Genomic DNA, 12,597 nt, shown 5'->3' with positions numbered 1-12,597 from the left:
AACAAAAAAAGATATATCATTTTCCATATTAGAAATGTTAGAAGACTACAGAACTCCGCAACAAATTTGTGTCTAGAAATAAGTCAAATAACACATTAACCCAAAATTTTGGGCCGATTTAAAGGATTGCTTATCGGGTATTGGGTGGGTTTCAGGGCACTAAACAGGACAATTGTGTATGTAGTTATTAATACAATGAAAAAAGGTAAGGTTTAGTGAGCAAACAATTATTACTTCTTATCCTAATGGATCAGCATGTAGTGGAAGTCCCACTTGCTTTCATAAGTTATAATTACATTCTAAGACTAATAAATGCATAAAGTATTTTTAATTTACAAAAACCTATTTTAGTGAACAATTATAACCTTTCAAGAGAAAGAAAAAAGTGAAAAATTCATAAGAAACTAATCATTACTTTACAAAAACTATCCTGCTCCTAAACTAAATTTATACTAAGAAAATTAAAAAAAATAAAATATAAATGTGCATTTAATTCGAGGTCCCTTTGGGACCAAATTGGGACCAGTTTACAAATGGTTCATTTTCATTCTAATATCATACAAAAATTTAAATTTAGTTCAACTCCAGCATGGTTTAAACTAACACACACCCCTACCCATTAGGACAACCTAAGACATCAAAATGCCTGATCTCAAGAGTTAACATTACACAGGCAGAATTTCTAAACCAAATAAGCGAGCACCACTGTCAAGCTAAAAATCAAAATAGTTCAAGCAATGCTATACACAACTCACCTCAAGAAACTATTCTAGATACATAATTGAATAGCGTAAATTCATAGTAAACAGAGTAAAAACGAAACTACAAATACGGCTAAAGGATGACTTCAACTCTACGAATGAAAATTGACCATAACTGACAACATATTAAGTTCGAATTCTGATTACCTACAATTAGCACACGGAAAAAATAACAACAACACAAAAAACATGCACTAAATAACTTGCTAAAGGTAAAAAGAGAACCCTAACCTTTTACAAAAGACAACATCTGAGAATCTTCACTAACTTCATCTGGATGGTTAGTAAAAATAACCTTTGCATTTGGTCGATCCACACAAACACTTTTTTCTCTGTGGTCCGGTTTTCTGAGCACGTGGAATTCCGTAATTAAATGTTAACTCGTGCAATGGAGGAATGTGTTTGATGGCATAAAATCCAACATGAAGATATGATTCTTCTTCTTTTTCACGCAAAATTGGCTGCCAATACACATTAGGTGTACAACTGTGGTTCATAAAACGACCCACATTTCCCTTATTTTTGGCACTGACAATTAGTGGAAATGGAGTCTTTACGGGCTCATCAGTAGGCACGGGCTCCAATGGTTCAAAGGTTCGGGTAGTATCAAATATGTAATCATCATCACTATCGGTTCCATTGTCAATCACTTCACCTGCATACTCACAAATAAAGGCTCCAGCCCGAATGGGGTCCCAAGATCTAAGTCCCCAACCTTTATTCTTTGTTCTGAACACTTCTAAACGGAGTTTTAAACCCGTTTGAGAGATTCGGTTTCTGCAAATTGGAGGGCATAAACAAGAAGGACCACACTCATGAATCACTAAGTTATGACTCAGAAGAACACCAGCAGTAGAATAGGGAAGATAGCCACCATTTTTTTCAACACAAGGGCAGTTAGTGGCAGGTTGACATCCGTTAGAACATCTACAGCTTAAAGATTTAGAAGAAGCAAAAGGCTTTGCATACTTGAGACTAGGAGAGTAAGTAAAATATGCAGGGCCCTTTTCACCATCCACATCATTTACAAGACAAATTGGCAAATTTTCAGCCCCGGAAGTAAGGTCAGGCAGGATAACTCCAACCCGTTTATTGGCACCATCTCTCCACTGCTGAATTGATTTCCATAAAACAAATCCTTCTGGTTGACCTTTCATTCTGAGCATTTTGTACTTGAAAACATTGCAACCTGACTTTCCTTTCTCTATCCAAGACTCGTGGATTTTGTATACTCCATCATAAACATATATCTTCCCAGTTTGATGTGTTCCATCTTTAAGACCACGGACAACTCTTACCTCATTACCTCGATGCAAGCTCTTTTCTAAAGCCAGGTTACCCCTTTCAAGCTTTTGATCCATCACTAATTTATCATTTCTCTGAACACCACCTTGACCACTATAAATTAGCACCTCTCCATCGTCTCCATCATCTTCGTATCCTCCAGAGGAAACAATACTGACTGCCATAGGCTCTTCATCACCACTAACCTTAACACTCAGATAATCAATCCCAGCCATAATCGGAGCATGTAATCCCGCCAAACACAGTTCCATTCGGAAAAAGAAAACATCACCAATATTGACACCAGGTACTGCACCAACCCGTCTTTTAGTATTAGCCCGAGCTCCTTTATTCATTAAGATTGTACCTGCCCTCAAGTCTGCCCGTCTTGATATACCAGGTATAACTCCTCTTGCATCATCAAGCTGCAGGATCTTTCTCCTGAGTAAGTTATAAACCATGACTACCCGTTGTACCAAATCTTGATCACTGTCAGCCTGAAGAGACGTATCGATATCCACAAGATTAAAAGATCTCAAAAGATGGTTAACCAATGGATCAATATCAACTTCAGAGCTAGAAACAGCTACTGCCTGTGGACCCTTGGCAACCTTCCGAGCTTTACGCTTTCTCCTGATGGCATCACTACTGTCCTCTGTATCTATAGTGAACCCATTCTCATAACCATCATCTTCAATATGTACATCATCATGTGTTTCACGATTCTTAGACCCCCTCGGTCTTCCTCTACGCACCACATTGTTCTCTGTTGAGGCCGGTACTGGTGTCGGCGTCCTAAAAGAATTCAAAGGAACAGGTGACTTATTTTCTGCTGAAGCCGGTGTCCTAAAAGAATTCAAAGGAACTGGTGACGGGATAGTGTCAGGCGTTCCCTGATTCAGACCATTCGAAACATTTGGAATATTCAGAGCAGTCGGAACATTCAGACCAGTGGGAACATTCAAACCAGTGGGAAGATTCGGGCCATTTGGCCCACTACCTTGCCCCTGAGGCTCGTTGGGAACAAAAACAGGGAAAAACTTTGACGCCCCCGGAGGAAATGGGCCCGTTGGAGCTACAAACGCAAAAGGCAAAGACTGCGGCGTGGCAAACGAAGCAGCTGGGGACGGAAAAATTGGAACAAGACATCTTAAGGGCTTAACAGAAATAACCCTAGATTTATCTAAAGGAACCGAATCCGAAACCGAACCTAAATTGTCTTCCATGAATCTCAACCAGACAAACCCCTCTTCTAAAACCACCCTAAAATTAAAACCCCGATTACCAAAACATAAAAAAGATGATACAAAACTAACCAAAATTAGATTAAAGAAGCAAAAAGGTGGAAACTTGGACCACAAATTGAGCTTCAAAGTATCACCTGAAACATAAAAAGTATAAATCTTGGTTCAATTAGTCAGCTAAAAAAACTTTCAACTACATATTATAAATAACTAAAAAACCCTAAAACCCTAAACGGGAAGTTAATTACTAAAAGTAGATATAAAAAACATGTATCTATGTATGTATAAAAGACAGAAAGATCTGAAAGTGGTGATCTTGGAATTGATTGATAAGAAAAGAAAAGAAAAGATATTGAAAAGAGGTGAGATTTCAGGAATACAGGTAAGTGACATGAGATCTACTATTACCAAAGATGTATGTAGATATAGATATAGATATATTATGTACATGCATACCTTTTGATTGGTTGAGAAACAGAGTGTGTGTGTGTGTGAGAGAGTTTCCGGCAGAACAGAAGAGAAGTGATGGGTTTGGATTTTGGAGGCGCGTAGATATCGATTTTACATCAACTGCGATTTTTTCTATTATTTCGATGATTTCACATTGGTGAACAACCCAATCTTCTTCTAAGTATAATAAAACTACACTATTATCACAGGACTAAGCATTAAACATATTTCCTTTCGATAAATCTACAACAAGTTTTTGTCCATCTATAACAATATCATACAGTTATATATTTTTACAGTATCATATGTATATTTATTGTATATGACTAGTATATGATAAAAGTTTATCATTACCCATTACTTTTACTTCACATATAAACAAAGGAAAATGATTAAAAAAAAAAAAAAAAATTAAATATCCTTCTCATTTTCTTAATAATTTAATCATGATATGTGCATAAATTAATAGATAATATTATGAAAGAAAATAAATAGATAACACATCACACAAGTAAGGTTTTAAGGTTATTAGGATCATTATTAAGCTATTTTTTTAAAAAATTTAATAATTTATCATTTTTTTAAAACAAATTAGTCTTTCTTTCTTTTTGTTATCTTAACATTAAAGTTTCAAAATAAGTTTAAATGTATAGTGTTCTATTCTAGACTACTTTGATCTCTGGCATATTGCTAGTAATCTTTTGTTTATAATATATGCGCTTTTGACCGTTTAAAAAAATAATATTAGAAAAAATCAAAATAAAATGATTTTAAAAAATATAACATAAAATTTAGAAACTATTTTTCATATTTATATCACTAAAACAATTATTTTTTATGATTATATAAACGGTAAGAATTACTTTTTATGATCAATGACCTATCTAAATTTGTTAAAGTAAAATTAAATCTAAACAAGTTTAAAAATATATATATGATATCATTTAGATCTAATAACTCTAATTAAACTTATACTTTATTTAAAGATTCTAAGGTTTCTTTTTTATATATATTTAAAGATAATTCGCAAGTTACAACTAGTATAAAACTAAGATATTAATTGTTGTTCTATTTAAAGTTTTTATAACTAAGAGATAATTCACGTTTTTTTCAATTGTTGAGTTAGGTTCTTTGCTCTTTAATCTTATATTTTTGGTATATTCTATAGCTGACTTTTTGACTTTGTGAGTTTTGAGAGAAAAAATGTACGAGTAATACATGTTATATATTTTGGGCTTAGTTCACTCACTTGATAGCCTAAAATCAAGATATTGCCTTAAAATGATAGATCAGCCTATTAGGCTTACTTCTGTTATATTGGGCCATATGCCCATATAGAAGTTTTATAAACTGTTTCAAATACGTTGACACATGATCCAACAGACCAGCACTCCTTCCAGTATTTTTGTTTGTTCTATTCTACACAGGCTATTTAGATTTAGATACGTACTAAATGTATAAATCTTCTATTTGACTCCAGTGACTATTGTGATCGATAGCAATTAAAGTCTGTCCAAACAGTTGAAACTAAGAAAAAACCAAATTTAAAAGATTTGGTTTTTGGCACCGTTTTATCAAATACAAATCCTTGAACAAAAAAATAATAATTTTAGTTAAATCATATGTGTGTTCTAAGATCGAGAAATAGAGACTTACCAATGAATATCTGCTCATGTGTCTCTGATAATACGAGATGAAAGACTAAAAAGAGGAAGAAAAAAAAAACAAAAGAACTATATATGGGTTCATGTTAGCTAGGTTGTAAGTGTAACATTATATTTGACTTTAAGATAGTACTCGTATATTGTTTTGATATGAAACCAAGAACCGTGAAGGTTGGAGTAAGTCTGTAAGTGGCTAATATTTTTATGGAACCTACAGTAATTAGGTTTACACCTGATTGACATTGATTAGGGTGGAGGTTTCATAGCGTTGTCAATTACTATTAAAAACTAGAAAGGTTGGATGTTTTTATCAGGTGCAAGAGCCACGAAGGCCACCCAATGCTTCTCCCTGAGCAATCACAGCCCTAGAGTTGGCCCTGTATTCTAAAGTTTGAGCTTTGCTTAGATTAGATACAACATTGTGTAAGATCGAGTAACGTACAATCAAGTTCTCTATTTTGGTATTTTAAATGTGTAAGTGTAATTAAATCCGGAGTTTAAACAGTAGTTGCAATGCATTTTGACTGGCTTGGTGATAAAAGACAAGCAACATAAAAACCGAGGTCAAGAGTTTAGTTATTATCTTGTGTCTTTAGTTATAGTACGCGTTAAAAGAAATCAAAAATTGACCATAATTAAATTGACCTATTAGATAAGTCTTAACTTTTAACCACAACCATTAGATCAAATTAATAACATTGTTACCAAATTTATTATTAGGTATACACGACATTAGTCCCTCTATTATGTATAATTAGTCAAATAACAATATGTATTTAATAAGATTATTTTTCCGTGTAATACGCGAGATAAACATATTAATCTTTCATAATAACGTATTAATAATTATTTTATTTTTTTTTTAACGGCAAATTTGGGCTCAGCAGCATGCCTCTTGATATACCCAACTTCAATTTCAGATGAAACCCATTATGGGAAAACCCCTGTCTCCATTCCTGAGAGCTTTGCTCACACCAGGATTTGAACCCAAGATCTCTTGGTCTCAAGCTTCACCATATACCAATCCATCATATGATAATTATTAATAAGACGTTAAAATATGATAATATTATTATTCAAAAAGTATTGTGTTAATCTATAATACCTTATAAAAAATCTGGATTCCTCCCCTTAGCTTAATTAAGAACCTAATAAAACAAAAATGCCCTTAAAAAATCTTTCTTTGCTAAGCACCCTCTCATGTGATATACCTACTATTAAATAACTTGGTAAGTAGTAATTACCTATATTACCTATATCTTTTAAAATGTAATGTTAGTGAAAAAATGCCAATATCTTTACATATATATATAGTGAAAAGTTATTTTGAGAACCTTTTTTTTGCGAGAACATTTGAGAACTTTTCAAATCAAGCCCAACCGATGATTGTTCTTTACATGAAAATTGTTTTTTGATTGTTTTCTGAATAACTTATGTATAATTTTGAAGTTTATAATTGTGTAGAGGCATGGATTGTCATCCGTTATACAATTATGTGGAGATTTGGATTCTTGATCACATATGCACGAATATTGTTATGATTACATGTGATCGACTTGCATACATGTGATCATAGCAATATTCGTGCACATGTGATCAAGAATCAAAATCTCCACATAATTGTATAACGGATGATAATCCATACCTCCACACAATTATAAACTTCAAATTTACAAATAAGTTATTCAAAAAACAATTTTCATGTAAAGAACAATCATCGGTTGGGCTTGATTTAAAAAGTTCTCAAAGATTCTCGTAAAAAAAATGTTCTCAAAATAACTTTACCCTATATATATAATATCATTGTGGCAATACCCATTTGTATCCTAAGTCCCTCGGTGAAGGATTGGCTTGGGGAGACCTTGGTTCAAACCGAAGAGGGTGAAGATTTTACCCTTAATTAGTTGTTGTGCTCGTTGGCTATTAGGGGGATTTCCCCATAATCCATATGGTGGCATTCACGTAGAGACCATTAAGGATGAACAGTTCTACGATCGAATATTCAAAAAAAATGTCGACATATAATGTTATTCACTACTTTAAATTTAACAAGTTAAAGTTATATTAAAACTTTAGATGTAAATTAAACAATTCATATAAATGAGCATTTTAATCTGTTGTTAATTGTGATATAAAAGGGTATATATATATATATGGTATCATCTATTTTAATATGAAATTCAAATTAGAAAGTAAATTTTATTGAAACCGCATAATTTTATACATAAGTTTCTCGAGACTTATAAAATTAAAAGTATCCAGACTTAATATAAACTTATATGATTGGAAAGCAAACATTTAAAAAAAAAATTAAAAAATTTAAGCCTTTATAATGGATACATACTAAACTTTTACTACTAAGCATCACTAATACAAATATTATTTTTATTATATTAAAGAAATATATATATATTATTTTGTCAACCCCAAAATTACTGTTACATTTTCATTTAATTTATATAAACAATGTTCACTTAGTTATATTACCGATATTATCGTATGTTCATGTTGTTAAACTATAATTGTCGTAACCACACAAATATATTTTAAAAGTCTTTTTCTAAAATTTAATGATAAATTTATCATTTACCAAATAGTATATTATGACTATACTTTTTTTTAATAATTGTGTCTGATTTTTATAGTTAACATTTAGTTTAAAACAGATTAGGTAATATTTAATGTCATTCTGTTATTGTAATATTATGTTGATTTATTAAACAGATAATTGTTGTATTTTATAGTAGTTATTTGATATTTGATTTTTTATAAAATAAGAAGATAATATTTTTTTTGAGAATTATATATTACACTAAATAAACATGTAATAGTTACATTTAATTTTACATTGTTGTTGTATAGCAAAATAACAAATATATGTTACAAACATCAAAACAAAATAATTCTGATAATAATTATTATCATTTTTAAATTAATTTTATATTATTTTAATTTATATCATTATTTTTAAATTAATTTTATCTTGCGTATTATGCGGGAAAATAATCTAGTTGATTGTTAAAAGAACATTGTAAAACAAATATTAATATAAAACAAATAGGACAAGATCTTGACCCTTAGATCAAGGTTAAATTGATGTACGAGAATTCATGAAACAATTGATGCACAATGATTTTTTATGATGCATGGTGTTGTTTTATTTGTTTTAGTTTAATACTGGTTTTATTTTACCTAAAATTGTTAATTTTAGTTAGTGACGCATTATTATACGTACGCACCTGTATATATATATTGTTAACAAATTAAATATTGACAGTGTTTCGATGGCTTTTCTTTTGGATCGATGGATCGGACTTCAATTCAGTATATCCTATATATAACTTGAATTAATTATGAATGTTTTGGCATGCAAATATCAAAATCTTGAATTGTTTTTATGTATAAAGACAAATATGTTGTCATTATTAGCTAGTGAATATTATTATTAGTTATATAAATAAATAAAATATGTAATTAAACCAGCTGCTGCAAATTGATGAAATGAGACACACACATATATATTCGCCTCATTCCAAAAGGTTACCATGTTACCTCTTTTAATTCCCAAGAAGTCCTTTTAATTTGTTGGACTTCAAATTAAACATTATAATTAGATAATCTCAGTTAGAATATAACCATCAGATGAGTGACAGAAACCTAAGGCCCCACGCACGCACACCCACCCTATCGATCATTTTCTTTGGGAAATGATCATCATTTATATATGTCTATGTCTATATATACACTAGCTCCATTATACATGATATGATATTTTTTACTCGTATGTTTTTCTTTGAAGACTTACGTACGTACTACATATGTACTTGATTAATTGGTTTTCCCACATATATATTAAAATAGAGTGTCATTCAATTCAATTCTTCGCTATATATATCAAGTGTACGTACACTAAATTGTTTGAGTACTTTTAATTTTTGCTAGTGAGAATAATGCATGATCGTCGATCTTTTCTGTTAATACATATATATACAAAACGTACAGTCGTACGTGTAATAATATTAATGCTTAATTTTCATCATATATACCAAAAACTTTCCATCAAATATGCGAGACTATATATATATACGGTCTTTCCATTGTTTCATAATGTATGCACATAAATTCAGAATCAGCTAGATCCAATGGTATATCAAGCCAAGCTGGTGGATCAGAAGAATTCTTGGTTTATCCGATCCAAAGTCTTGAGTTCATTGATCTTCAGGGATGACAATTAGCCTTAGGTTTCTTCCATCTGAATACCTTTAACAGTCCACAGTCTACATCTCGTTGTTTAGGGTACGTTCAAGAATTCACCATTATACGGTAATATTTATCTGTTTTCATATCCCGAATAAATGTTCGAAAAAAAGATTGCTGGAATAGCTAGCTATAAAGTCATCATTTTATTCATAATTTTTCAAGACAAACAATAATTCTCTAATTAACTTACATTACCAAACTGATTAATCACCAGTCTCTAGTTTTTATATGGCCCCATGATCACCATATATATATTAACGTACCAGCAACATACATACGAAATTATTTAACGTGATTTATGGCCCCACATCTTATTTACTACAGTATGTAACTAGGTGTATTTTGTCCTTCTAACATTCTTTTTTTGTTAGTATAGCTAGTATGATAATATATATAATAATACCAATATTATATTATAGTCTTCATGTAAGTACACACATACTCCCTAAGAATATGACAATGAAAAATACACAAGGTAGCTAGAGTAAGAAGCAAGGAGAGTAACGAGGCATAAATTATGGACTCATTCGATCATTCATTCCAGATAACTAATTTTATGTGCTTAATTAATCATCAATTAATATATGTATTATATCAAGTGGGGTTACTAAACCGTGTCAGGGTTGAAAGATAAACAAAAACACAAGATAGCCAGCAAACCCCCCGGCCACTACTACTGCAGCCTCATTCAAATAACTTAACCCTACTACTACTTTTCCTAGCTAATTACAAACAAAATTTGTCACATCTTCTTCTCTTTTTCCCTAAAGATTCTTCTTGTAACTTTCACTTTCTTTCAAACTAAGATATACTTATAACACCACTACTACTGCCCATTTCTGTCTCTATTCGATCTCTAGCTAGTAGTAGTCTTTTGTTAGTTTTTTTATATATATATCCTTTTTTGTGTTCCTTAATTGATTATTAGTTATATATGGATCAGTCAAGATATTGGATCCAAAAGGAAGGAGCTAGTAACTGTTTGAATCCGCATGTGTTATCGTCGTTTGGCGATTCATGGGAAGAACAAGCGTTTGCGGAAGACGCATCTGGACCACACGGAGGGTGCGTATGGCCTCCAAGATCTTATACTTGTAGTTTCTGCAGACGGGAATTTCGGTCGGCTCAAGCTCTTGGTGGTCACATGAACGTTCATCGGAGAGATAGGGCCAGGCTCAAGCAGGTTTCGAGTCCAGATACCAATCAGCTGCAAGGAGTACTTCTGCTTGAACCTAATAATAATAATAATATTGTTACATCTAATTTGGATAGATCATCATGTAGTAGTGTGTTAAAAAACCCTAGTACCCCTAATTTTGACTTGGATCATCATCATGCTCTCTTTTCATCATCTTCTCCAAGACCTTCTATTCTTGGTCCTGCTTTCACTTGTTCTTTTGGTCAACAAAATAGTACCCCTATATTGTCATGGCCCAAGTTTGAACCTCAAAAAAGATTTCATATTGGTAACCAAGAAAAGGGACGTTATACACGAGTTCTTGATCAGTCGGACTCGATCATTTCAAAGAAGAATCCTCATCATCAAATTGAGGTTTGTGTTGCAAGTAACTTAAATTCACTCATTAGAAAAAGATGTGAGATGCCTATCTTGAATGTCAACAACGACGACGATGATGATGATGATGATGGGGAAGATGGTTTCATCTTCAAGAGAAGCAGGCGGGTAGATGATGATCACGACGCACGGTCTTTCTTTCCTAGAAACACTAGTATCTTGGTAGATGACAAAGATGCTAAAAAAGTAGTAGTGTCACTTGAACATAGCCCAAACTCTACTTTAGAGAACTTGGATCTTGAGTTAAGGCTTGGTGATCGCCCTTAATCAATCAATCAGGCGATCGATGCGTGTGCATAAGTTATATATGTTGTTTTTTAGTAACCGTATGTTGTTGTTTCTTCTTTCTTGATTTCCCTTTTGACGGACGTGTAGTAGTCGATTTAATTACAGCTTTGAGGGGCAGCCTTCTTCCTTGAGTATGATATATAACAAGACATGTGATGAGTGCAACAAGAAATTATACATGTAATTTATTTACTTGAATATCAATTGATTGAAGTTTTTGTATTGGACTCTAGCTAGCTAGCTTCAAACTGCAGATTGATTATATGGCTTCAACTGTCACCTTTTGTAATGAGCAAAAGTGACACCCGAGTACGATTAGCTAGTATTTTTCTATTTTATTTTGAACGACAAATATCAACAGATTGACCACACAATTATTTATCCGACCATTTGTGTACGTTTGATTAGACTCAAACGCAAGGTCTTGGCCGTGATCGATGCCACTTACATTGAATTAATACTATATGTCTAGGCTGGCTGGCTAGCTAGTTTCAATTCTGAAGCAAACGTACGGTTGTAGTGCTACAAGATTTGTTTGTCACGTCGTTACAATATGTATGTTCCATTAATTGTTCTTTGTTCTCCAAATTAACCTAATTAATGCCATTGCAATTGCTGATCAATAATTATTGTATGAAGTTTTTGTATTGGATGTATATTGGGCTGGCTTAATTATTAGGTAGCTAGCTAGCTAGTATCCAAATTAATCTTAAACAACAGAGAGTGATCAATTGTGCGATCTTGGGAAGGGGGGAGGGGATTTATTTGCACTGATGATCTCTGATATCATATATATATATAGGCCGATCGAGCCAAGATATTTGTGAAAAGGCTGCGTTCTTATATCGATCTTTTTTTGTGATTGAATTCCCCAAATTAATCTATTTTCTGGGCTTCATTTATCATGTGATGTCAGAAGAATATAATTATGCTCATCATGATATGAACATACATATAGAATTAAGCCATTAATTAATTTACATGCGCGCGCGCTGTATACTAGAAATTAATCAATTTAACTAGTCTATCATTCGCAATTCATGAGAAAATGCGTGATGTATATATATATA

The 12,597-nt window shown here is 32.3% G+C and overlaps 2 protein-coding genes across 2 annotated transcripts; one reads left to right on the top strand and one right to left on the bottom strand.

The window, feature by feature from the left end:
* Positions 1-842: 842 nt before the first annotated feature.
* Positions 843-3,888, bottom strand: LOC122582068 (histone-lysine N-methyltransferase, H3 lysine-9 specific SUVH1-like). The gene is made up of 2 exons (XM_043754418.1): positions 3,746-3,888; positions 843-3,426 (listed from the first exon to the last, which is right to left on the bottom strand). The coding sequence occupies exon 2, from the start codon at positions 3,269-3,271 to the stop codon at positions 1,043-1,045; it is 2,229 nt and encodes a 742-aa protein (XP_043610353.1). The 5' UTR covers positions 3,272-3,426; positions 3,746-3,888; the 3' UTR covers positions 843-1,042.
* Positions 3,889-10,597: 6,709 nt separating this feature from the next.
* LOC122580990 (zinc finger protein 10) lies at positions 10,598-11,506 on the top strand. Its single transcript, XM_043753134.1, has one exon. It carries the CDS (start codon positions 10,598-10,600, stop codon positions 11,504-11,506), a length of 909 nt encoding a protein of 302 aa, XP_043609069.1.
* The last annotated feature ends 1,091 nt before the right edge of the window (positions 11,507-12,597 follow it).

This window comes from Erigeron canadensis, chromosome 9 (assembly GCF_010389155.1).
Source record: "Erigeron canadensis isolate Cc75 chromosome 9, C_canadensis_v1, whole genome shotgun sequence".
Lineage (NCBI taxonomy): Eukaryota > Viridiplantae > Streptophyta > Magnoliopsida > Asterales > Asteraceae > Erigeron > Erigeron canadensis.
This window is presented reverse-complemented; position numbering and strand designations above follow the sequence as displayed.

Excerpts from the sequence above, each read along its gene's own strand:
- LOC122582068 (XM_043754418.1), bottom strand. The coding sequence starts at position 3,271 with ATGGAAGACAATTTAGGTTCGGTTTCGGATTCGGTTCCTTTAGATAAA.
- LOC122580990 (XM_043753134.1), top strand. The coding sequence starts at position 10,598 with ATGGATCAGTCAAGATATTGGATCCAAAAGGAAGGAGCTAGTAACTGT.